Source organism: Martes martes (assembly GCF_963455335.1).
Source record: "Martes martes genome assembly, chromosome: 14".
Classification (NCBI taxonomy): domain Eukaryota; kingdom Metazoa; phylum Chordata; class Mammalia; order Carnivora; family Mustelidae; genus Martes; species Martes martes.
Window position 1 is genome coordinate 83,981,066 of NC_137902.1, and position 23,167 is coordinate 84,004,232.

General features: G+C 46.5%; 1 protein-coding gene across 1 annotated transcript in view; it reads left to right on the forward strand.

The window, feature by feature from the left end:
- The first annotated feature begins 9,867 nt into the window (after positions 1–9,867).
- MAP3K21 (mitogen-activated protein kinase kinase kinase 21) overlaps positions 9,868–23,167 on the forward strand; it is a 48,706-nt gene continuing 35,406 nt past the window's right edge. Inside the window, exon 1 of the mRNA XM_080823165.1 lies at positions 9,868–10,912. Within this exon, the coding sequence (XP_080679291.1) occupies positions 10,093–10,912 (820 nt within the window). The 5' untranslated portion in view covers positions 9,868–10,092. The remainder of the gene's footprint in view (positions 10,913–23,167) is intronic.

Consider the following 23,167-nt stretch of genomic DNA (forward strand, 5'->3'; position numbering starts at 1 on the left):
TTGATCAAGGGCATTAACTAACTGTATGTTTTGTAATGTAAATAGCAAGTTGCTGACACTTAATTAAAAAATGGCAAAAATCAACCTATTATTCTATGGTTTTTTTCACTATGATCTTAGAACGATGACTTGCTCTTTTTTAAAAAGCCATCTCTGTCCTTTGTGTCCTCTGTTTAATATTTCTAGCAGGTTAGGAAGAATTAGTCACTGCATTTGAAAAGAGTCCAGTAAATTATAAATAAAACTAATTTTGATAGGACAAGATGTACAAAAACGGTAACTCAGGGTGGAACGGCAACCTTCCTATCTCGGGTCCAAGGTCAGGAGCTTCGTAGCTTTTCTTCGGAAGAGATATCTTCAAGCGTTCAAAAAAGCCCTTGGCTCTGTGAAACGACTCGCGTTTTCACATTGTTGTGTTATTCAGTGAAGCAGTTCATTGTCCATTTGGGTAGCCCTGATTGTAATCTGTAACTTTCAGCACGGACAGGCAAGGCTCCGGTCTTGTCCAGTGAATAAAGTTCCAGAAATTCTAAAACTCACGATTACTCTAAAGCTGAAAGCCAGCCAGAACCTGGAGAATGGTTAGTAACCCAATACACGTACTGGATCCAAAGCTTCCCCACTTCTAATACAGGCTGGTAAACGTTCCCTCGTCATCGCTGCCGTGTCATCACCGTCTTGTCATTATTACTCACTGAACCCCACATCCGTAAGCTCATGAAGCCAGAGAACCAGATGCGAGACACAAATGCCTCCTTGACAACCTCAACACGTTCACAAAGTACTACTCGCTGCTTTGCTTTGTACTCACGCTTCATTTATATGATACTGAGGTCACAAGTTGGGCCTTCCAGAGAGTGTGAACGTCAAAGCGTACTGTGAACTCCCTTGCGGTATACACATGTTCAAGTGATCTTTCTCCAGATCACTGATGTCTGATTCCTTTATCTCCTTCCAGTTCTGTTCTGATCTGATCTCACCTTCTCAACAAGGCCACCCTGTCCACCTGCGGATGAGGACATACACCTGTTCATTCCAACTCTGCCCTTACTCCTGATCCACGTTTTCTTGTTCTCCTTTTTATTTCTGTGGAGCAGTTCATCGAATTCTAACAGACTATGTAATGTACTTCTGTATTCTCTTTCCCATCTACTGCTTCTAAGATACAAGCTTCATCATGATAGAAAACTTTGTTATGGTCAGTCTTACATCCCAAATACCTTGATTACTGCCTGATACTCAAAAACAAACAAACAGAAAAACAAAAACAAAACAAAACAAAAACCAAAACACAAGTGTTGAACGATGAGCCTATTCATTCTCTGTATTCTGTCCCATCTCAACTGTAACTTATCCGTATTGTTGCTTGGTTTTATCGTAGTGTAATTCACGATAGATAAATAAGAAATCTGATGGCACCAGGGTAATGTTATAATTTGTGGCATACACGCCTAATTCGGTTTGTCCAGAAAGCATTATGTTTTGAGATGTGATATTCCCAAGAGTCTTGGCAATTACCATTCCAACGTTTAATTCTGACTTCCTTGTGAAAAATGTTTAACTTTTGTTGGCAGATGAAGTTGATTTGGGGTATAGGAAAATAAACAAAATGGAAGCAGAAAAAAAAAGGATAAATATACTTTCTGGTTTTTCTTCTAATGGGTCCTTTATGAACAGTAACTAATATTAAAACAACACAAGCTAACATTTATTAGCCCTAATGAAGTGCCAATACTTGAATATGCTAAATCAACACATCTTCAAAACAATGCCAGGGTAAAGGTATATTGCCCTACCATGTTGCAGAGGAGACAATGGAAGAACAAAGATCCAGTATCATCTAGCAAGTAATGGCAAAGTCAGGACTGGAAGCCAGGACTGAGTTAACGCTTGCTGTCAATCACAGGGCCATAGTCCCTTTCTTTGTTGATGACAGGTTATACCAAATTATACCACATGAAAACACATCACACGCACCATCTCCTGAATGTAATTCAAGTAAGTCACAACAGGTGACATTTGCAAAATTCCAGGATATCAATCAAAACACTTGCTGTCTTAAAAAAAAAAATTGTCAGGGATGCCTGGATGGCTCAATCGGTTAAACGTCTGTCTTTAGCTCGGGTCATGATCTTGGGGTCCTGGGGTTGAGCCCCGCATTGGTTCCCTGCTCGGTGGGGAGTCGACTTCTCCTTCTCCCACTGCTCCTACCCCCACTTATGCTCTCTCTCTCTCTCTCAAATGAACAAATAAAATCTTAAAAAAAAAATTGGCACAGTACCAGACAGAAGCTACTGAATTGAGCTGTTAATAGTCTTCTTAATGTTCTTTATTTCACATCCCAAAGTATAGAGGTCTGAGAAAAAAAAAAAAACCTAAAAATTCTGGGAATCAATTTTTGAATCCCAAATATTTTTCCATTTTTTAAAGAATTCACACACACAGTTCCTGGGGAAATATTTTTTGTCCCTCTCCCTTCCTTCCTGCCTCTCCAGGGTTTGTCACTTCTGGTCATGTCCAGACACCCAGCCCATTTTTGAAGTTCTTTCTAATCTGTCTTTTTTCTCAACGCCTCCCAAGAAAACACGCTTTCCTGCCGTTGAGTAAACTCGGTGGCCGGGGTCTGGGAACCTGGAACAGCGGGGCGTGTTGCAAACCACCTCTCTGCTCACTGACCTCCTCTGTCTTCTGACTGCTCTGTCATTCATTCACACATTCCACAAAATACGGCCGTCTCACGTGGCTAGTATCTCATACCTGTTAGTCTTGGCTCTCAGACCCTTGATGGCAGGCACGGCACTCGATGCATTTTCACCACCTTACTTCCCCAACCCTTGTTTATTCCACGGTAGACCACATCTCAGCTCTCCTGAAGCTGAATTTTTACACATCAGCAGCCTTCTCTACCCGCCCAAGATAGGGATGATCTTCTCAGCTCTTAGCTACCGAAGTTCCTTCACTTAGGAAACTGGGAATCAAAGCAGGTGGGAGAGGCAACATTACTCTCTCAGCATTTGTTAAAAGATTTTATTCATTTACTTGACATAGAGAGACAAGGAGAGGGAGCATCAGGCTCCCCGCTGAGTAGGGAGCCCAAGGCAGGACTCGATCCCAGGACCCTGGCATCATGACCTGAGCTGAAGGCAGACACTTAACCGACAGAGCCACCCAGACACCCCTACTCTCTCAGCTTTTTGTCTTCAAGTCTAAGTCAAAGCCCACGAGAAAAAGCCCACTTTTCTGGTTGAATGTGAGGGTTTTTTCTATTTTGTGGATTCATTGCCTTTACCGCCATATTGTTGAAATGTCCCAGTTTTGCCTGTACTGTCCAGCAGTACAATAGGGTATGGAGAAAAAGGTCTAATGCCCCCATTCAAATAAAAACCTAATCAACAGAACTGCTTTTTTTTTTTTTAATCTTCTCCTTAACTAGGACAACTCGAAACTTCTCAAATCTCAGGACCCCTTTACATGCCTACAAATTATTGAAGACCTCAAAGAGGTTTTGTGTATCTGTATATATTTTGTGTATTTGTGTTCTAACTACCAGTAATTTCTGTATTAGAAATCAAAACTGAGAAAATCATAAAATCTGCATTTATAGCTTTATTAAAATAATAACAATAAACCCATTACATGGCAACATGTAATACATTTCCATGAAAGAAATATTTTTGTTTCCCAAACTGAGACATATAAATAAGTTGACTGGTATCACTTCATATTTTTCTAGATCTTTTTCCCACCTGGCTAAATAGGAGATAGCTGCATTCTCGTCTGCATTCAACTTATTGCAAAATATCGTGCTGCTTGAAACATACGGAGAAATTCCAGCCTCATACAGATAAGTGATTAGGAAAAGCAGAAGCATTTTTCCATTTTTTGAGGTAATTATAGATTTCCATGCAGTGTAAGAAATCATGCAGGGAGAGCCTGTGTTCCCCTCTCCTAATTTTATCTAATGGTAGCATCTCACATAACTACAATATCACACAGACAGAAACCCATAAAATCCATTAAACTGACCTGGGTTTCAACATGCATTCATCTGTGTGTGTGCATGTGTGTGCTTGTGTGTGTGTGTATTTATAAACTCTGTGCCATTTTTTCACATGTGTACAATCATATGACCAACACCCCAATTAAGACACAGAACAGTTCCATCCCACCTATCTCTCCGGCCACTCTTTTATAACGATATCTCCTTCAGGGCGCCTGGGTGGCTCAGTGGGCTGGGCATCTCCCTTTGGCTCAGGCTGTGATCCCAGGGTCCTGGGACTGAGCCCCGCGTTGGACTCCCTGCTCAGTGGGGAATCAGCTTCTCCCTCTTGCTTTGCCCCTTGTCCTGCTCATGCTTTCTCCCTCTCTCTCAAATAAATAAATAAAATCCTTAAAAAAAAATAACCAGAGTCATTTTCCAATCTCTCTCTCCACTGTCCTAACTCCTAAACACTGTTAATCTTTTCTAAGGCAGACGTGTTTTTCATAGCCTTCTCAGGGAAATCACAGATACTCTCTAATACTATTCCAAAACCGGACAAGTGGTGCTCTTTTAAAGACTTTAGCTACAATATAGAATCTGAAGTCATTATTGATGAATCATAATCTGCTTTGAATGGTTCTTTTTTTCCATTTGTGATTTTGTGATACCAAAAATATATTGGTCTTTGGGAAAGTATTAGTTCACGGAGCCATACAGATCTTTCAAATGTTGGTTTAGTTCCTTACATAATACCAGGAAATTAATTAATATTACTACCAATCCTATCAGAAAAGTCTTTAAGTATTTGGGAAGTTATGGAGCTCATGAAAGCCGCTGAAGTTTTCCAAATCCTGAAAATCCTGATTTTATCATTGGAAGCTCAAAACTTATCATTTTACCAGTGGTTTTCCATGAAATAATAGTCTTGCTCTGTTCATTTTCTAGGAAGTGTGTCTGCATAAGGACAATTTGTTTATCACTCATTCTTCCAAGTAAAAGTTGTATTCCAGTGACAAAAGTGACTAGGTCAACATTGAACTCAAAGTACCACCCAAGTGTTTTTTTCTTAAATAGCCATCGTATTTGGGTATGCAGCAGAATTGTTTTGTATATCCTTTCCATTATGTCACAGTGACTATTAAAGACCTATACTCAAAAGTGAAGATTTGGGGCACCTGGGTGTCTTAGTTGGTTAAGTGTCCAACTCTTGATTTCAGCTCAGGTCATAATCTTGGGGTTGTGCGATCCACCCCACCATGGAGCCCCCCCATCAGGCTCTGTGCTGAGAAGGGAGTCTGCTTGAGCTTCTTTCTCTCCCTCTCCCTCTGCCTGCCCACCCCCAAGAGTGTGCGTGTGCATTTGTGTGCTCCCTCTCTAAAAAAAAAAAAAAAAAAAAAAGTGAAGCTTTAATTAATAGTTTTTACTGCTTTATCAGGACATTTCAAAGCAAACCTGACTTTTCTTCCTTTTACTGCAAGTGTGTGGCATTGAAGAATATAGTGACTACTTGGGCAAGTCGGTGTCACTGCCTTGATTTGCTACACTAACAATCAGTGCAAACGTCAACACAGTGAAAAAGGCAAATAATATTTTGGTATAATTATGAAAAAAATTTTAACCTTGTGGATCCCCATGAAGTAGGGATCTCTTGGGGCCCCCAGACCACACTTTGGGAACTGCTGACCTGAGACAATAGGGGTAGTGGTAATTAATTGGAGCGAGATTCCCAAAGAGAAGATGATTCTTAAGGTCTGGTTCTCCTTCCGGAACCAACCCTGCCAGATACAATTTTTCAAGAGCACAATTCCATATAGCTGTTCCCTGTTTTCCCTAACATTAGCCTGTTCTCCTCTTTGTCTGATTCCTTTTAATTTTTTCCTCTTGCTTATTTTTTATCTTCCATTTAAATGTGTCTGTCACCAAAGCTCTGTCCTAGCACCCTGACTTTCCTGTGTTATGATGTTCCTGGAAGAATGTACCGGGCTAGACAGAGTGGGCATGGGTATAGCACACATGTCTAGGTAGTGCTAGTTGCCCAAGTGTAAGATTGGGGGAGGTGTTTAAAAGAAAAGACACAACAGTAACAAGTCATGAATTTTAGGATCATCAAGTCCCGGTGTATCCCATCAGGACAGTCTGCTGCTGAGAGGTACCAAAAGGGGAAAACGTCCCAGGGGATTACAGCGCTGGAGGTTCCAGGAGGGTCTAGAGAATGAGTCCTTGAATCGTAGTCACTTGGTCCTCCTGTTAGTATCAGTTGTGTGAGTCAAATGAGGGCTCAAGTTTAGCCAATTTAAAAAGCTTCACAGGGGCGCCCAGGTGGCTCAGTCTGTTGGGCATCTCTAGTTGACTCAGGTCATGATCTCAGGGTCCTGGGACCAAGTCCTGTGTCTAGCTCCCTGCTCGGTGAGGAGTCTGCTTCTCCCTCTGACCCTCCCCGCCCCAACTTGTGCTAAATAAAAATATAAAAATATAAAAATAAAAATATAAAAATAAAAGACTTCACAGACTCATCCATCTGGAACTGGAGAGGGGGTCCCTGTAGGTCACGAGGACTCTGCCAGGGTGAACAGAACTGTCACTCCGCTCATATGGGCCTTCCAAGTAAAGGGCACACATGAGGTCCTCCTGCTTTCCGCACGACCTAGAATAGTTCTCTAGAGTGTGAGACATCGCCTTAGAAAATTACTCCCCAAATTCAATTCCCTCCAACCCTGGTCTCCTTTTGGAGTCCCTGATTTTCTGATATTCCCACTGTATGACTAGGTGCCCCCAAGTCATCCCAAATTCAACACATAAAAAAAAAAAAACAAACCCTAAAACCATTTTCTAGGTCATTTGACATTACCTTCCACCTACTTGCTTAAGTGAGAAACCTGGGTGGGCTCTGCTTGAACACTTCCCCACAGGCCCTTATCCACAATTCTAAAACCAAAAAGCTCTGAAAACAAAAACTGATTTGCTAAGGTGGCATCAGAACTCACTGGACAACAAAACTTAACATGAAATGACATGAGGCTCTTTGTGGTGTTTATTTACCTCACTTGGTGAGATTATTTTAATATTTGGGTGCAGAAATACCAGTGTGTTTGATCATGGGGTGCAGTCCCATCCCCAACTGGAAGAGTTTATATTAAAATATGTACTATATTATTAAAATCCCCCAAATTCTAAATTCTGGGATGTACCTGGACCCCTGAGTTTGGGACGAGGGGCCATGGGCCTGTAACTGGTGACCAAGTCCTTTTGCTTCTTCTCTGAATGCATCTGGCCCCCGTTTCTTTCCCGATACCAGTGCCATAACTTCCAGGCCCCCTCAATTCTCCCTTTTACTGTCTCGGGAGTCTCCCTCCTGGCTCTCTTGCTTCTCACCCTGTCCTAGTCAAACCTATTGTTTCCATGTTTGCTCATTTCATCTCCAGGCAGTTTCGATTCAATCCTATCAGCAGTCTGTCCTAAAGCATCAAGGCTCTCCCCACCCCCCAGCCAGGTTATCTCCCACATCATTCATTCCAGGATGACCTCCTTGATATTTGCCATATCCATGTGCCAACTGAACTATTTTAATTGTGTTTTAAGTTGACTCATTTTTTTTTTACTTAATTTGTTTGCGTAAGAATCTTAATTTCGGAATTGCCAATGGAAAACCCATCATGCTAGTCATACACAGAAGCCAACCCTGCGTGTAAGTGCTAGAAAAACAAAATGATTAGAAACTATGTTTGCCAGAGGGGCTGACCACAGACAGACCGGACTGCTCTCTTTACTGAAAAGGTATATCAATTATAATATATTTTGAGAACTTAATATGCGCTAAGCACCTTGCACCCTTTACATCCATTACCTGCTTCAGTCTTCCCTATCACCCCCTATACTATTCTTATTATTCCCATTTTACAGATGAGGAAACTGAGTCATAGGGAAGTAAAGCCACATGTTCGGGGTCACACAGCCAGTCACAGTATCATCTGAGGTACTGTAAGTAAACTGGAAATGCAGTGAGTTTCTCACTGTGCTACGATAGGCTCTAACTTCATAAAACCCAAATAGTCACTCTGTTCTCTGTTCACTGGTGGTGAGACTCAGGAGACTCTGGCTTGCTACAGGGAACCCTCATTTCTTTGGAATGTTTATAATTGGGCTTTCTTCTTTCTAGTCTCATCGCTTGCCATAGTGATCTCTCAGGCTCTAGCAGTACCCTGAGCCCGATATTTATTTGTTTTCTCTTGTGTTTGCTCTCAATCCTTGGGATGACCTTCCTCCTCTTTTCTTTTCTTTCTTTCTTTTTTTTTTTTTTTTAAGATTTTACTTATTTATTTGACAGACAGAGATGACAAGTAGGCAGAGAGGCAGGCAGAGAGAGAGGGGGAAGCAGGCTCACCACCGAGCAGAGACCCTGATGTGGGGCTCCATCCCAGGATCCTGAGATCATGACCTGAGCCCAAGGCAGAGGCTCAACCCACTGAGCCACCCAGGCACCCCTTCTTCCTCTTTTCTATCAATCCCAGCCATACTCAGCTCATATGACACTCCGCAAGGCATTCCCCAGTGACCCCAGGCAAAATGAAATGCTTCACCTCGAGCCCAGGAAAGCTGGTTCATTCTTTTGCTGTGGAAGTTTCTCTTTTCTTTACCATTCTGTAAAGAAGGGGCTTTGTAACCTCCAGTCCTTACCACAGGGTCTTACACAGGGTATGGGCTCAATAAACGTTAGTTAAATGAGAAGTGCTGACACCTGGAGGGGTTCTTCCCACATCTCCATCAATACAGAGCGGAGCTCCACGTTGTCCATGCCTGTCGCGATCAGGGCAGACTATGTACATGGGGGTAGAACGGGGATCGGGGAGGCGGAGAAGGGAGTTTCCTTGAGTCTGCGCTGGGCACTGCTGCCCTTTCAGCAACGCAGGGAGAGGAGGTGGGCTTCTACCACTCCAAGATGATTAACTAATAATAATAATGGAAAAGATGACAGAGAAGAAAACACGTGCATACAAGAAAATCCCAGAGCTCCTCCTTATCGCTAGACTTGAAATGATCCGTGCCCCCAGACATCAAAGCTTCACTTCCCATCCGTGTTAGGAGCCCACCGTTCCCGCACCGAGCGCACCGAGACGCGGGGAGGTCCTGCTCCGGAATGTCCCTTTGCACAACCGGTCAGGCCGCGGGGAACGGCCGGCGGCGTGCGGGGGCCTCCGGAGTGCTGCGGACCGACGGACCGACTCTCTCGCTCTCCTCGCCGTTTCTGCGAATACGGACGGCTCCGGACTCGAGCACGCAGTCGTGGCCGACGCCTCCTACACCTGCGCCTGCGGCTTCACAGGGGACAGGCGGTCCTTCCCACTCGAGGGAGCCGTAAGGGCAACCGCGAGAGGATGCGCCACGAGAACGAGCCTCGGGGCCGGCACCCCCCGCAGCTCTGCGCGCGGCGACGCGTCGCCCGGTCAGTTCCGCGCGGCCGGCCGGGCTCGAACTCCCGCAGTCGCGCACACCGCTCTGGAGACGCGCGCCGCCGCGTCCCGCAGCCCGCCCCGGGTGCACGGGGCTCTCCGCGGACGGCCACCCGCTCCCTCGCGTCCCGCCTCAGCGCACCGAGTCCTCCTCGCCGCTGCCCTGCATTTTGGAGGACCGTGGACTCCCCCCAGCCTCTCCCTTGGCTTGATTTTTCTCGAAAACCTCGTGCAGCCACGGCCGGTTCCGCCTCCCGGGCCCAAGGGGCGCGGCGCACCCAGCCCGCGAGCGGCGGCGGCGGGCGGGGACCCGCGGGTCTGGGCGGGCCCCGAGCGGGCGGGGCGGGTCCTGGCCGGGCGGGGCGGGGCGGGGCGGCCGGAGGGGCGGGCCCGGGAGGCGGCTAGGCCCAGCCACAGCCGCAGGCCCGCCGCAGGCCCAGCGCGCCACCATGGGGCGACCTCGCCGGCGGCCGCGGGGACCGCTGCAGCAGCAGAGGCGGACCAGGCGGAACGCGGGCTGAGGCCGGGGCCTCCGCTGGGCCCGCGAGCCCCCGCGTCCCCGAGCCCCGACTCCCCCTCCTTGCCGGACCATGCGCGCCCCCGGCCGCCCCGGAGGCTGAGCCCGTCTCCCCGCTCCGCCGTCGCCCTCCCGGCTGCCCCGCCATGGCCTTGCCGGGCGCCGAGGGCGCGGCTGACGGGCCGGTGTCCCCGGCCCGGGGCGCCCCCGCCGGCTCCGCGTCGTCGTCGTCCGCCTCCTCCGGCGGCTCGGCCTCGGCCTCGGCCTCGGCGGGAGCGGGGCTGTGGGCCGCGCTGTACGACTACGAGGCGCGCGGCGAGGACGAGCTGAGCCTGCGGCGCGGGCAGCTGGTGGAGGTGCTGTCGCAGGACGCCGCCGTGTCGGGCGACGAGGGCTGGTGGGCCGGCCAGGTGCAGCGGCGCCTCGGCATCTTCCCCGCCAACTACGTGGCGCCCTGCCCGGCCGCCCTGCCCGCGCCCCCGCCGCCGCCGCCGCGGCCCGGCTCGCCCGCGCACGTCGACTTCGAGCGGCTGCAGCTCCGCGAGCTCATCGGCGCCGGCGGCTTCGGGCAGGTGTACCGCGCCACCTGGCAGGGCCGGGAGGTGGCGGTGAAGGCGGCGCGCCGGGACCCGGAGCAGGACGCGGCGACGGCGGCCGAGAGCGTGCGGCGGGAGGCGCGGCTCTTCGCCATGCTGCGGCACCCCAACATCATCGAGCTGCGCGGCGTGTGCCTGCAGCAGCCGCACCTCTGCCTGGTGCTCGAGTTCGCCCGCGGCGGAGCGCTCAACCGCGCTCTGGCCGCCGCCAACGCCGCGCCGGACCCCCGCGCGCCAGGCCCGCGCCGCGCGCGCCGCATCCCCCCGCACGTGCTGGTCAACTGGGCGGTGCAGATCGCCCGCGGCATGCTCTACCTGCACGAGGAGGCCGTCGTGTCCATCCTGCACCGGGACCTCAAGTCCAGCAACAGTAAGTGGGCCGGGGGTGGGGGGCGGAGGTGGGGGGGACGCAGCCTCGCCCCGCGAAGCCCTCCTCGGTGCCAGTCCTGGGCCGGCCCCTCCCGGCCTTGAGCCAGGTGGAAGGAGGCGGGGGTCAGCCTCCCGGCGCCTGCAGCACCTTCTGTGCCCGCTTTCCGGGGCCCGAAGGTCCGGCTGGACCTTGGTTACTTGCCTTGGGGCAGGTGACGCTTACCTTGACTTTGCTTTGTTGCTTTTTGGGCGCCTTAAAAAAAAAATGCAGATCAGACTTGCTTGCTGACTACACAGTTGTAAAGTAGTTGGATCTTCTAAACCTCAGGGTGCTCTTTGGCCTTTAGGTACCATAAGTGGGTCGTTTTGTGCAACTGCAAACCGAAGCCTTCCTGAGATTGTGAGGAACCCATGACCCTCCTTCTCTGTTTCATCAAACTCCTCCTTTCCTTCAGCTTTACTTACAGGTGCTGAATTGAGGTCGCTCTTTACCACTTTAAACATGGCTTCATGTCCCTTGACATTTCCACAGACTTTTCACTCAGACATCTCTGCCCACAAAATATGCTTTTATCCTTCGTTTGGTGGCTTGAGTGTTGATGGATCGTCTCCGGGCAAGAAACAGCCTTTGGGCCAACATGCACATGTAGGCTTAGACACGCGTGGGGTCCTTGCACAAGTACTTGAACTCTTGAAGACCTGGTCTGTGTCGTTTACTTTGTTTATAAGTCAGGGTGGATTTTCTAGCTGTCAACAGAGAACTGACAAATGAGCTAAACCCAAATCCTATTAAATTTCACCTCTTTATAAAAGACCCAATGGGATCCTCGTTTAAAGTTGGTTCTTGAACATTGAAGATCACCTCGTAGTCTCAGGATGGAATGAAATCGCATGAAAGATTAAAAATGCAGCCAGAACTGGCATTGGCCTACCACAGCCGCATGTCTTTCAACCTGGTAAAACCTGCTAGGACAGGCGCTAACCCAAAGGGAAACACTGTCCTTCCCCAAGTCTGCAGGAAGAAGAGTGACAAGAAGAAATGATGTGCTTGTTTCATGTTTGTGTACATTCTTTTTCCTCTTCGAAATTCTTCCGCTCGTAAAGTTAACTTGAAAATGATGAAGGTGGCACTTTCGTTATGGGAATCGGATTACTTAAGTGTTGGTAACTACATGTAAGCGTTGGATACTTGCTTTGGATTTTATTTTATGCCTCCTGCTAACCCCCAGTATAAATTATAACCTTATAATTTAGATGACAACTGGTCAAGTGTCAGAAGCAGATTCAAACAAGAGACGGCATTAGAGCATGGCAGCAGTAGCGTGTGTTCTTAGAGTTCGAACAGAGGACACATAAAGGACTCCAGAATTGTTTACTTTTGGACTGTGGGATGATAAAGACATAGCACGGTTTTCAATGTACTTATTTTGGTCAATTTTGTCAATTTTTGTCAGTGCTTCAGACCCTACAGCTGGTGTTTATTTCCTAAAATGTGCTTTCAGTGAACAATGTGTTTAACTTGCTACCACCGAGCAAGGCCTGTGTGCGCTGTCTGTGGGTCCCATAAGCTCTCTCGCCAGCGATGTCCTGCAAGCCCTTCTCTGCTGGTTATATTCTGCAAAACCAGGTTATTTTAAGGACAGCAAAAAAGAGCATCATTACCTGGGCAGTCTTGCCGTTTGTGGCAGTTCTGTGATAGACATGGGACCTGGCTTCTGCAGACTGATCCTGTGATAGGACATCAGATGACCAACACAGGCAAACGGTTAGAGTTAGACTGATCCTTAGGCCAAAAAGAGCAAAAGGGCCTGTAACGGTTATTTGTTTCATTACGCTTGGTTGGTTTTGTTGCGTTGTGATAATGCGTGAGGTCCCTATGATCTGTCCCATTGGCATGTTTGCTAATGTTCGTAAACACATAGAAGGGTAGATTAATCCATGTTCCAATCATAACCTTTTTATATGAATTAAGAACTTTCAAAGTATTAATACTATTAAATGGGAAAAAAGAAATACCATGACCCTGGAATAAGAACACGGGTAAATGGTTTTTATTGACAGCAGGAGACTTGAACAGCAGAACAGAGATGGTAGATATGTCATTTGGAGGTGGTTATATGCCGCAACTTAGTTTTTTGAAAGACTTTCCACGCTCAGAAGAAATTGCCAAACTTCCTGGAGCATTTTAATTTCTATAATTGTCAGGCAAGGTCGCCTTTGCTTTAAATTGTTGCACTTTGAAAAAGACATAATGGGCTTGGTCACTAGCCTAGCCAAATATTTCTTACAATATGACCATTACTATAGTTTTTAGTGACTATAACAGGCACATTTTGCATAGGGCCTAAAATGTGCACATCACAGTGCCCAGCACAGTGCCTTATCCTCTCTCTCTGGTGTTAATTCAGCGAATAAATGCAGACACTTTGGGACTTCTCTTGTGGTCCATGAATCCATGACTTCTTGTTCAGACTTTTGAGAACAGCAGAAACCCTATTACAGTGTGTTTTGTTTGAATTTATTGGTTATTTGCTAATGGTGGCAGTGAGTTAATAATAATGTAAACAAGGTTTTAAAAATCAATATTGAATTTTATCTTCATTCTGGAGTCCACAAAGAGCCAGTGTAAAACGACCTGGAGCCACGTTAGTTGAAATTACTGTTTAAAACAAATGTTTAAGTTTGTCCTAGGAAGATACAGTTCTTGACATGTTTTCTTTCCTCTTTCCTCTTTGGTCTTCTTTTAAGTTTTATCGTATGTGGGAGACAGTGTTTATGTTTAAATAAGAGCTGTGTTTTGATGGTACAAACAACTTTGTTCCTTTTCTAACAGTAAGAGATTGAAAGTTGAACCAAATGACCAAGATTTAAGCATCATTTTGCTTAAATGCTAGGCCCTGGCACTCCCTGGATACGAATTGTGTAGAAAATACTGTGCTAAGTCTGTCTATGTGCAACAATGAGAGAGGAGTATGAAACAACGCTGGGTTCCTGTGAACATGGACGGTTCTCTGTGCATGCAGGGAAGAGAGAAAAATCACTGTGCATTTGTTCAATATGTCTTTTTTTAAAAATATTTTATTTATTTATTTGAGAGAGATCACAAGTAGGCAGAGAGGCAGGCAGAGATAGGGGGAAGCAGACTCCCTGCTGAGCAGAGAGCCCGATATGGGGCTCGATCCCAGGACCCTGAGATCATGACCCGAGCTGAAGGCAGAGGCTTAACCCACTGAGCCCCCCAGGCGCCCCTTGTTCAATATGTCTTGAGCCTCCCCTTACCCCCCAGCCACTTCTGGACCCTGGGGACACGGGGACCAACCAGACGACCGCATCCCCGTTGGCATCGGGCATAGTCTCGTGGGAAAGATAGATGGTAGCCATGCAATGTCAAATACTAGTAAGCATGATGGGGTAGGTGGTGGTGAGGCCAAGGATGAGGACGCCCATGAGACGGGGTGGTGGACAGCAGACGCTCTGAGGAGTGACACAGAGATGTGGGTGAGGAGGAAGAAGAAGTCAAGCAAAGATCCAGGCAAAGGGAGGGTGGAGGGTAAGGACCCTCACTTCCTGGGGAGTGGAGGGAAAGCTGGGAGGCCGAAGCAGAGGGAGGAGTAGAGGTCATCCCGGTGGGGCTTCTGGCCATGACCTATGGGCATCCCACTCTCAGTGCCATCTGTCCAGAGCCTGGGAGAGTTCTGTACAGGGGACAGGTGGGATCTGATGCTGTGTTTACAGGATTCCTCCGGCTGCTTGAAAGACGGACTTGAAGTTGGCCCCCGTGAAGGCTGTCAAGGTGGCTCCTTTCAAAGAATGCGGTGGTTTCACCCAGGGTGCTAGGAACGGGGAGTGGTTTTCAGGGAAGTTATCGAGGAGGAGGGAAGATAAACTAGTGTGATATGTGACTTACTGAGGCTGGTTTGAATTATTAGAATTTAGTCTGTGTTTTTCTGGCATAATTCAGTATTGAAAGAAGATTGCGTGGCATAATGTGTTTTTTTCTGTTGTTTCGTTTTTTGTTTTTTTTAAATATTGCTTACTGTGTTGTACTGCTGATGGTGGTTTTATCAAAAATAAACATTCCAGGAGAAACTGAACCACAAATTTTTTAAAAAATATTTTATTTATTTATTTGACAGAGGGATGACAAGTAGGCAGAGAGGCAGGCAGAGAGAGAGGGGGAAGCAGGCTCCCTGCTGAGCAGAGAGCCTGACGCGGGGCTCGATCCCAGGACCCTGGGATCATGACCTGAGCCAAAGGCAGAGGCTTTAACCCACTGAGCCACCCAGGCGCCCCTGAACCACAAATTTTGATACCTACTTAATTTTATATTTTTTATTTCAATGAGTAAGCACCTTTTTAGCTTGCTTTTTTTTTTTTTTAAGCCTTCTGGGGAATAATTCTTATATGTATTATTATCTACAATGGCATTTACAATAAATAAATGGACATAGTTACATTTAGTAGCAAATGCAGTTTAGAGCTCTTACTAAAACTACAAAAGGGATATAATTTTTTGAAAAAATTTTCTCATTAATACAGTGTAAATAAAGGAACTATTTGAGAAAATTATAGGAAATGTAATCTCCAAATAAGGTGCTTAAATAGCTCATTGAGGTGATTTGGAGGAGCTATTAATTACACTTTTATCGGTTAAAAGACACACGTCTTCTTTCTCCTCTCGTCTGTTCTTTTATTCCAGACGTGTAGCTTCATGCCATGGCCTCTTCCCACTCCAGGGGGCATCGGGAGGTCAGCACAGATACCCCAGTGATGGCAAAAGCTAACCTGCTTCTTATAAACAAAAAAGCTAAAGGATATATTTTTAGAAGAATAGCTATGACAAACGGTCCCCACATCATCCCCTACCATTTTCATACTTACATATTAAAAAAAACTAGGCCACCACTCATTTTTTTCTAGTTATAAGGGCGGGGGGTCAGTTATTTGGTTCAGGATTATGCAAACTCAGTCATCACTGTACACATCTGATCGTGTCTGCAGTCATTGTCAAGTGTATCAAAGCATGTGAAGGTACGAGGAGGGGGAAACCCCTCCATCCACTTCAGAAGGTGTCTGCGAGCCCCACTTTCTCTTCTCGCACCAGCATGCAGGTGTTGAACTTCTCTGGAACAGTGCAGTCACCCGCAGGAACGTCGCCTTCGAAGTCCTTGAGACCTGGGTTCAATTACTGGTGTCGTGTAACGTCATTGAGCCCGAATGTCTTGATTTCTAACGCTGTCTGCTGAATTCCTCTCTGGGGTATGGACAGAGTCCCGGAGGGAACATCTGTTTGGTGCTTCTTCAACCCATCAAAAGCATTTGTGGGAAAACTGGCATGAAAACATAGGGCTTTTTTTAGGGAACCGAAAGTAGTTGAGTGCAGCTAGAAGGAAAGGTAGACAGGGGGTTTTCTGGGAAGGAAACAGGCGTTGAAGCCAGCAGGGAGTGGGTAGGCGACTGGAACGCCATCCTAACACGGAGAGCCCAACAAGAGCCAACCACGGCAGGTTTTGGGGGGGAAAGTGGTCTGCTCTGCTGGGAGAGTAACACCTCTACAGAAAAGAGAAGTATAAGCTTGGGATAATTTGCTTTATGACTGTACTATCACAGGTTATCAGTAGGGCAGTAAACATTAAAATTCTTAGACATTGGTTTGACGTAAATTGTTTATCATTTACGACTGGAACCTAGTTTTTTATAATCAATATTCATCTGGTGAGTTGGTTTAGAGCAGTTTCTCCCTCTGGTTCACGAGGGTTAGAAAACAGTGACGAGATTTACCAGGCCAGTCTGACGATTTTCAGTTCAAAATCTCCCCAGCCCTCAGGCCCTCCCACAAGGTGAAACACCCCCATAAAGGAGTGTTGGGGGGCAGGGGAAGGGTTCCCAGACAGGCCGGCAGAGCTGTGCTGGTTTCGTTGTGGCGCTTGAAACACATTTGTACAGGGGACTTCCAATCAGTGAGAATTTCGTCATTTTTAAGAATTCATCTTTTCCAAATACTGCTTCACCTCGGCTGCCTTACTGAAGGAATGGTCTCAGGCACAAGGGCTCGCGAGTATCTCGAGCCTTACCAGGTACCGGGTGCTGCCCAGCCTCGATCCACACTTACTCTTCACAGCAACTTTTGAGGTCGGTGTTTTATTCCCATTTTACAGGCGGAGAGAATGAAGCCGGGGTTTGATTGCCTCTGTGAAGCTCCCTTGTCAGAGAGCTGAATCCAGAGCCTCTAATCCTGGAGCCTCAGCATTTATCTTCTCCATCTGTTGCCTGGATGAGCAGTTCTCCAGTGTTTGTTTTCAGGCCCGCGAGGAACTCTTGTTTACATGGGTGATAGCTGCTGGTGTTTACCAAATTAGAACCTTAACATGATACATTTAAAAATGCTCAATAATATAAAAATAACAGACCCATGACATATTAGCGTAGCATTTTTAATGGAAGAAAAGTCTTATTTTCCAAAAGAAATTTAGAAGGGAGAGTGGCACTGCTGTTTTACACTTTCAAAGCTCACTCTGATGCCAGACTTAATAGAAGACAAATGGATGTTCCTGTCTGCTTCTGTATTTAATCTGTTGCTACCTTAGGGTTGCCCAGGGGTCCCTACTTTGAGATCCCCCGCCCCCCCGCCCAGGCTAGGTGATCAGTTCTATTGGGAGAGAGTGGGACTCTGGAGGGGTTGTTCCCATGCTAGCATCAGAAGCTCCTCGTGAGCTTTTAAAAAATAAAACTCTCTGTCTCACTTTTGGATGTTCTGATTTAGTTGACCTTGGTTGGGAACAAGCAATGAATTCCCCTCCCCCCGATATTTTATTTATAAAATATTGAAATGTGAAATTGAAGGCGCTTGAAGTGAGCACTTACATCCTCACCACCCAGAGTCTACCATTTGTGTTTTATCGATTTGCTTTAACACAGATCTAACCCTATCCCTATCCCTCCATTAATCCATCTGAGCTTTTGATGAAGCAATATATATATATATATATATATGTATATATATATTTAAGATTTTTATTTATTTATTTGGCAGAGAGAGACACAGTGAGAGAGGGAACGGAAGCAGGGGGAGGGGGAGAGGGAGAAGCAGGCTTCCCACCAAGCAGGGAGCCGGATGCAGGGCTTGATCCCAGGACCGTAGGATCATGACCTGAGCCAAAAGCAGATACTTAGGGAGCCACTCGGATCCCCAACAACATATATATATTTAGAAATCTTCTAGATGCCTTAAAAGCAGAGCCAAGTTTGGAAACTGCTATTCAAAGGGCCAGATTTTGGGTTCCTTCTGAGGGTTCTCTGGGTCGGTCTATATAAATCCTTCCATGAACCCAGACTGCATCTCAAATCTGGTTAAGTGTCTGATGAAATTGCACAGTTGGTCATAGAAGGCACCAGGTGAGACTATGGGTAGCTTTTTCTGGGCTTGTGTCTCTGGGGAAGGGAATCTCTTTATGCATTTGTTCCTTTGACATTCGGTGACAAATAGTGTCATTGTGGTGTCTGAGGTTTGCCCTCTGACTCCACAACTCACCAGCTGTGGGTTCACAGCCCTGACTTCCTGAATAAGGTGATGTGAGGATAAAGTGAGACAGTGTACTGCCGGGGTTGGCACACTGTCCCTATGAAGATCCAGATAATAAATATTTTTGACTTTGTGGACCATAAGGTCTCTCTTGCAACTGGTCAAGTCTGCTGTTGTAGCCCAAAGCATCTAGAGACAGTATGTGAAAATGAATGTGACCGTGTTCCAATAAAACTTTATTTACAAAAATAGGCATTGGGCTGGATTTGGCCCATGGGATATAGTTTGCCAACACCTGGTCTATGTTAAAGTATTTAGAAAACTGTAAGACACAATCTCAGTGGAAGTTGGTGACTATGCTCATTTTTATATATCGTTTAAGAACACTTTGAGTGCTTTAAATATCTCATTTGTGTGTGTGTGAACTCATCGATACTTAGCAGTTTTCTACAACTCTCTATCATCTTAAGAACATTATTATTAGTCGTTCAGCAATATATAGTGCCGGGTAATCACATATTTGTTTTTCTTGCACAGGGGTGAGGGTCTTTTTGATGTGGCTAATTTGCTTGACGGGGGCCAGCCAGCAGTATGAGGAAACAGCCTGCAGCTTTGTTCTCTGTAGGAGTGCTGCCATCTGAGCGCTTTGGCAGGTCCGCTGGTAACTTGGGTTGATAAGTTGAGGGTCAAGGAGGAGGCATGAAGTACTATGTTGCTATTGTAACTGTTTCACTACCGGGTTTCATTGCCATTTGCTTTTCTAAGCTATTGGAAAAAGACCAAATCACACGCCATGTGGGGAAGTATCTTGATTGCATACAGGAATGTTTGAGTCATTACTGGCTCAAGGCGATATGAAGGAGTTTATTTAGTTTCAGGTTTTCTGCAAATGTTGAATCACATAATATCAGGTATATGACTTTCTGTTCACGAATATACTAGCATAGGATACTGTCGAAGACTTCCTCCCTCAGTTTGCTTTGCACCTACTTGGTGAAAATACTGAGGGGACACAAATATTGAGCTAGATTTGCACACACAATGAAATGTAAAAAGGTTTCTTGTTAAAACTGAGCGTGGTATGTGTCCATAAAAAGGTTTGTATGGTGGCTTTTCTTTCTGGCACGAGAGCAAGGTGAAGCTCTATATTAGGCAATCACATCTCTATTTTCTGTAGAGAAGTCCGTCTTCTTGTATCCAGCAAGCCAGCTCATTCATTCATGCAGCAGCTGTTTATGGACGTGTACAATGGGCCAGGAACCCTCTGAGGCTCCTGATCGGTCAGGAGAAAAGCAGAAATGCTTTCCTCTGCTCCCAGACGTTACATTCCAGAAAGCAGCACAGACGTTCACCGAGAAACAGTAAGAGATGTAGCATGTTGGGGAGTGGGAAAGTGCTTTAGTAGGAAAACTAAAAGCGTAGGATTGAAGAGGTGAGTCTCTTGAGGTGAGCAGTTGAGGTTTTAAGTTAGATGGGTAAGGGTGGCCTTCCAGAAAATGTGGCTGATCAGGAAAACCTGAAGAAGTGAGGGCACGTGTCATCATCAACTGCAAAATCCCCAAAGCAGGAGGCCAGTGTGGCAGGAGAGGACGGAAGGAGAACAGGAGGACAGGAGGGGGTGGGGGGTCAGGTCGGGCAGGTCTTGCAAGACCTTTGACTTTACCATGACCGTGGAGAGCTTCGGACTGAGGACTGGGATCTATCTGCCCTGCTTTCTAGCAGAACGTGCTGCTGCGGCGTTGACGAGAGATGGAAGGGAAACCAGGGCGGAGGTGAATCTGGGAGTCACCTGTGTCCGGATGGTATTTAAAGCCCTGAGGTGGGCTGAGATTAGCTGGGGGGTGGGTAGATAGAAAGACCAGAGATCCAAAGCCCTAGTCCCGGCGGTCTGCAGTAATGAGAGATCAGGGAGATAGGAAGAATCAGAAAAAGGAGTGGTTGGAAGAGAAAGGGAGCCCCAGGGAGCCGTGGATGCTCTGGAGGTCAGGGAAGAACGTGTTTCAGAGAAGGATGATCCACGAGGTCGAATGCCACAGACAGACAGGAATTCAAAACAACTATTCTGTTGTAATTCTCCTTAAAACGGTCTGTGTTTCCTAATACTGTTTTGGGAGTGCAGCGGCGAGTTGGTTTTCTGTTGTAGCAGCTGACTTCATGTGAGAAAGCTGGTAACTCGTCTTCTTCATACGCCGTTTTCCCCCTTATACTATCTATGTGCCCATTCACTTAACAGAGATGGACGGCTTGTGTGTAGCATCAGTAAATCAATACATAACATTAATTAGGTGCAGATTCTATCCCCCAGTTGCTTATAATTTAATCAGAGAGATGAGAGGAACAGGTAGGGTACGACATGACGGTAGAGCTTCAGGGCATTAAAAGTGGGACCTTCTAGCTGTGGTCATGCGGGAAGGCAGCCAAGGGGAGAAGGTATTTATTGACTCCTGGAATACCGGACCAGGAGGAGAGTGAGGAGGTTGCCCTTTTTTTTTTCTTTTTTAAGAGAAGGGGAATTGGAGGTTCCACAGGCTAATGGACTTGAAGTGGTCTCCCGGTTAACACCGCAGTGGGACAGCAGTGCGGGTGCCCTGACGCGCCCGCAGGAAGTGGGGTGCCCACCCCGGGTGGTTTTCATGGAAGGTGGGAGGGGAGAGGGTTCTACGCAGCGGACGCCGGGATACAATGTTGTCTTTTCCAGAGGTGGCCAGCAATACACAGAATTGTTAAGACGCAGGCTTCATCGTAGAGGACACAGAATCTGGAGAGGTCCTTTCGAATGAGGTCCAGAAGGGGCTCGAAGGCCGGGAAGAAAGTTTGCATTTGCCTCCATAGACTGGGGAGTGAGTGAGCAGAGTGCAGGTTGGGGGAGACAAGACGGCGCCAGTGAAGGACAGATGGAAAGTAATGATACCAAATGTGGTGATGTGGACCTAGGACTTATTCCCCGCGGGTGCTTGCTTTCAGACTTGAACTTCTCAGAGCAACCTTCCTTTGGCTGAGAAAATTATGTTCATTAATACTATATTCTTCCACATTTTGCTTTTTCTCAAACCCGTTTGCTTTCTTACTACCTTTTTTTTTTTTGATAATATATTCTTAGTTAAAGATTAATTGAAACTAACCCATTTGACTCAAATGGAATTTGGACACAGCGATCCCATAAATGTTGAAAAAATAGAACGGATACAGTGTAATTGCTTTAAAAATATATATATACATTATATGCTATAATTCTGAAAATAGCAGTGTGGAACTTCAAAGGAGCCGGAAAAACCACGTGCCTCATGGTTGAATAAGTAGAGTAAGTACAAGGTTGTAAAGGCTGATTGTTCGAGAACAGGGCTAACAAGGGTCAAAAATCTTCACTGAAGTCTCACAAAAGGGGGCTCCGACACCCGTCGCTAGGTTACCCACAAGAATTTTACCATTTCTGTGGCCAAAAAAGTTTATGTGCCTGGTCTGTACATTATAACTTCTGGTGGTAGGCCGGGGTGCTGGGGCCTTTCCTGGGGCACGGCAGGAAGCGGAAGTTGGCTGCCACCCCGGAGTCCCCAGGCTGAAACCTGGCCAGGTGCCTGAAGCTACCTGTCGGGGCACTGGCTATTTTTGGTTTCGGTCACTTTGCCCAAAAGATAAGGAATTTCAGGAATTCTGCCGAACACCTCTGAAATAGAATCTGAAACAATGGGCCTTTCATGGAACTCTAAGCGTTTGGCAATCACAGTGTTATTTTAACTTGTTTTCTGTGCAACGTGTGGAGGCACTTAGCTCCCGTGGAAATCTGGACTGGGGTGGGCATGGGGGGAGGGACGCTCGGAAACCGTCAGTACAAAGGCTGCCCATAGCATGTTGTGTCCTGACATACATTTAGAAAGCGGTCAGTTTTAAATGTTTTGTTTTTAGTTCTCACTTTTATTTCTGTTTTCACTTTTTGGGGGCATTCTTGGGCTTTGCTTCTCAAGGGCTGCCAGGCCTTCCTGGGGCCTGGGGAGGGACAGTCCGATTTTTATGCCTGTTTTAATCAGTGCTTCCTCATGCCTCCCTAGGTGGCCGTTTGTGAGAGTGAAGGACACACGTGACAATGTCTTGGAAAACAAAGTTTGACAGAACTACAGGCCATTTTGATCATTGATTTGGGGTTCTTTTTGGTGGTAAAAATAACCGTTGTTTAAAAATGAAATTAGCAGTGTTATAAGCGGGGAAATGTCACACTGCGATGAAGTAGCTTATTTGATTTTTTGTTTGTTTGTTTCTGTGGCTTAAGTACTTAGGGTTTTCAGGGACGAGATATTTTGCTCTTCTTGATATAAGAGTAAGGACTGAGAAAGAAGTATGCCCTAAGCGGATGTGGAAGGAAGGGAAGTTCAAAATTAATTTTTTAACCGATCTGCAAAATGAAATACTGGGTCCTTTTGCTCCCTTCCTACAGCTGACAGCTTTATCAGTTTTGCGGAAGGCTGGGGAAGCCGTCTGCAGATGGGGTCTGGAATCTGGCTCTGAATTGCAGCCGCGTGCTTTGGATCATGTATCTAGACTGTAAGCTGGAGATGACGATTCCCACTTCATAGAACTGTGTGAGGGTGAAATGCGATGTTCAGTGTGTGAAACGACTACCGTAGAAGAGGACCGGTAAATGGGAGGCAGTATTCTTCGTGTGAGAACTGGCGATAATTATCACTATTGTCCGCTAGTCCACGGAGCAGTCAATGGAGAGGGACACAGGGGAAATCTGTA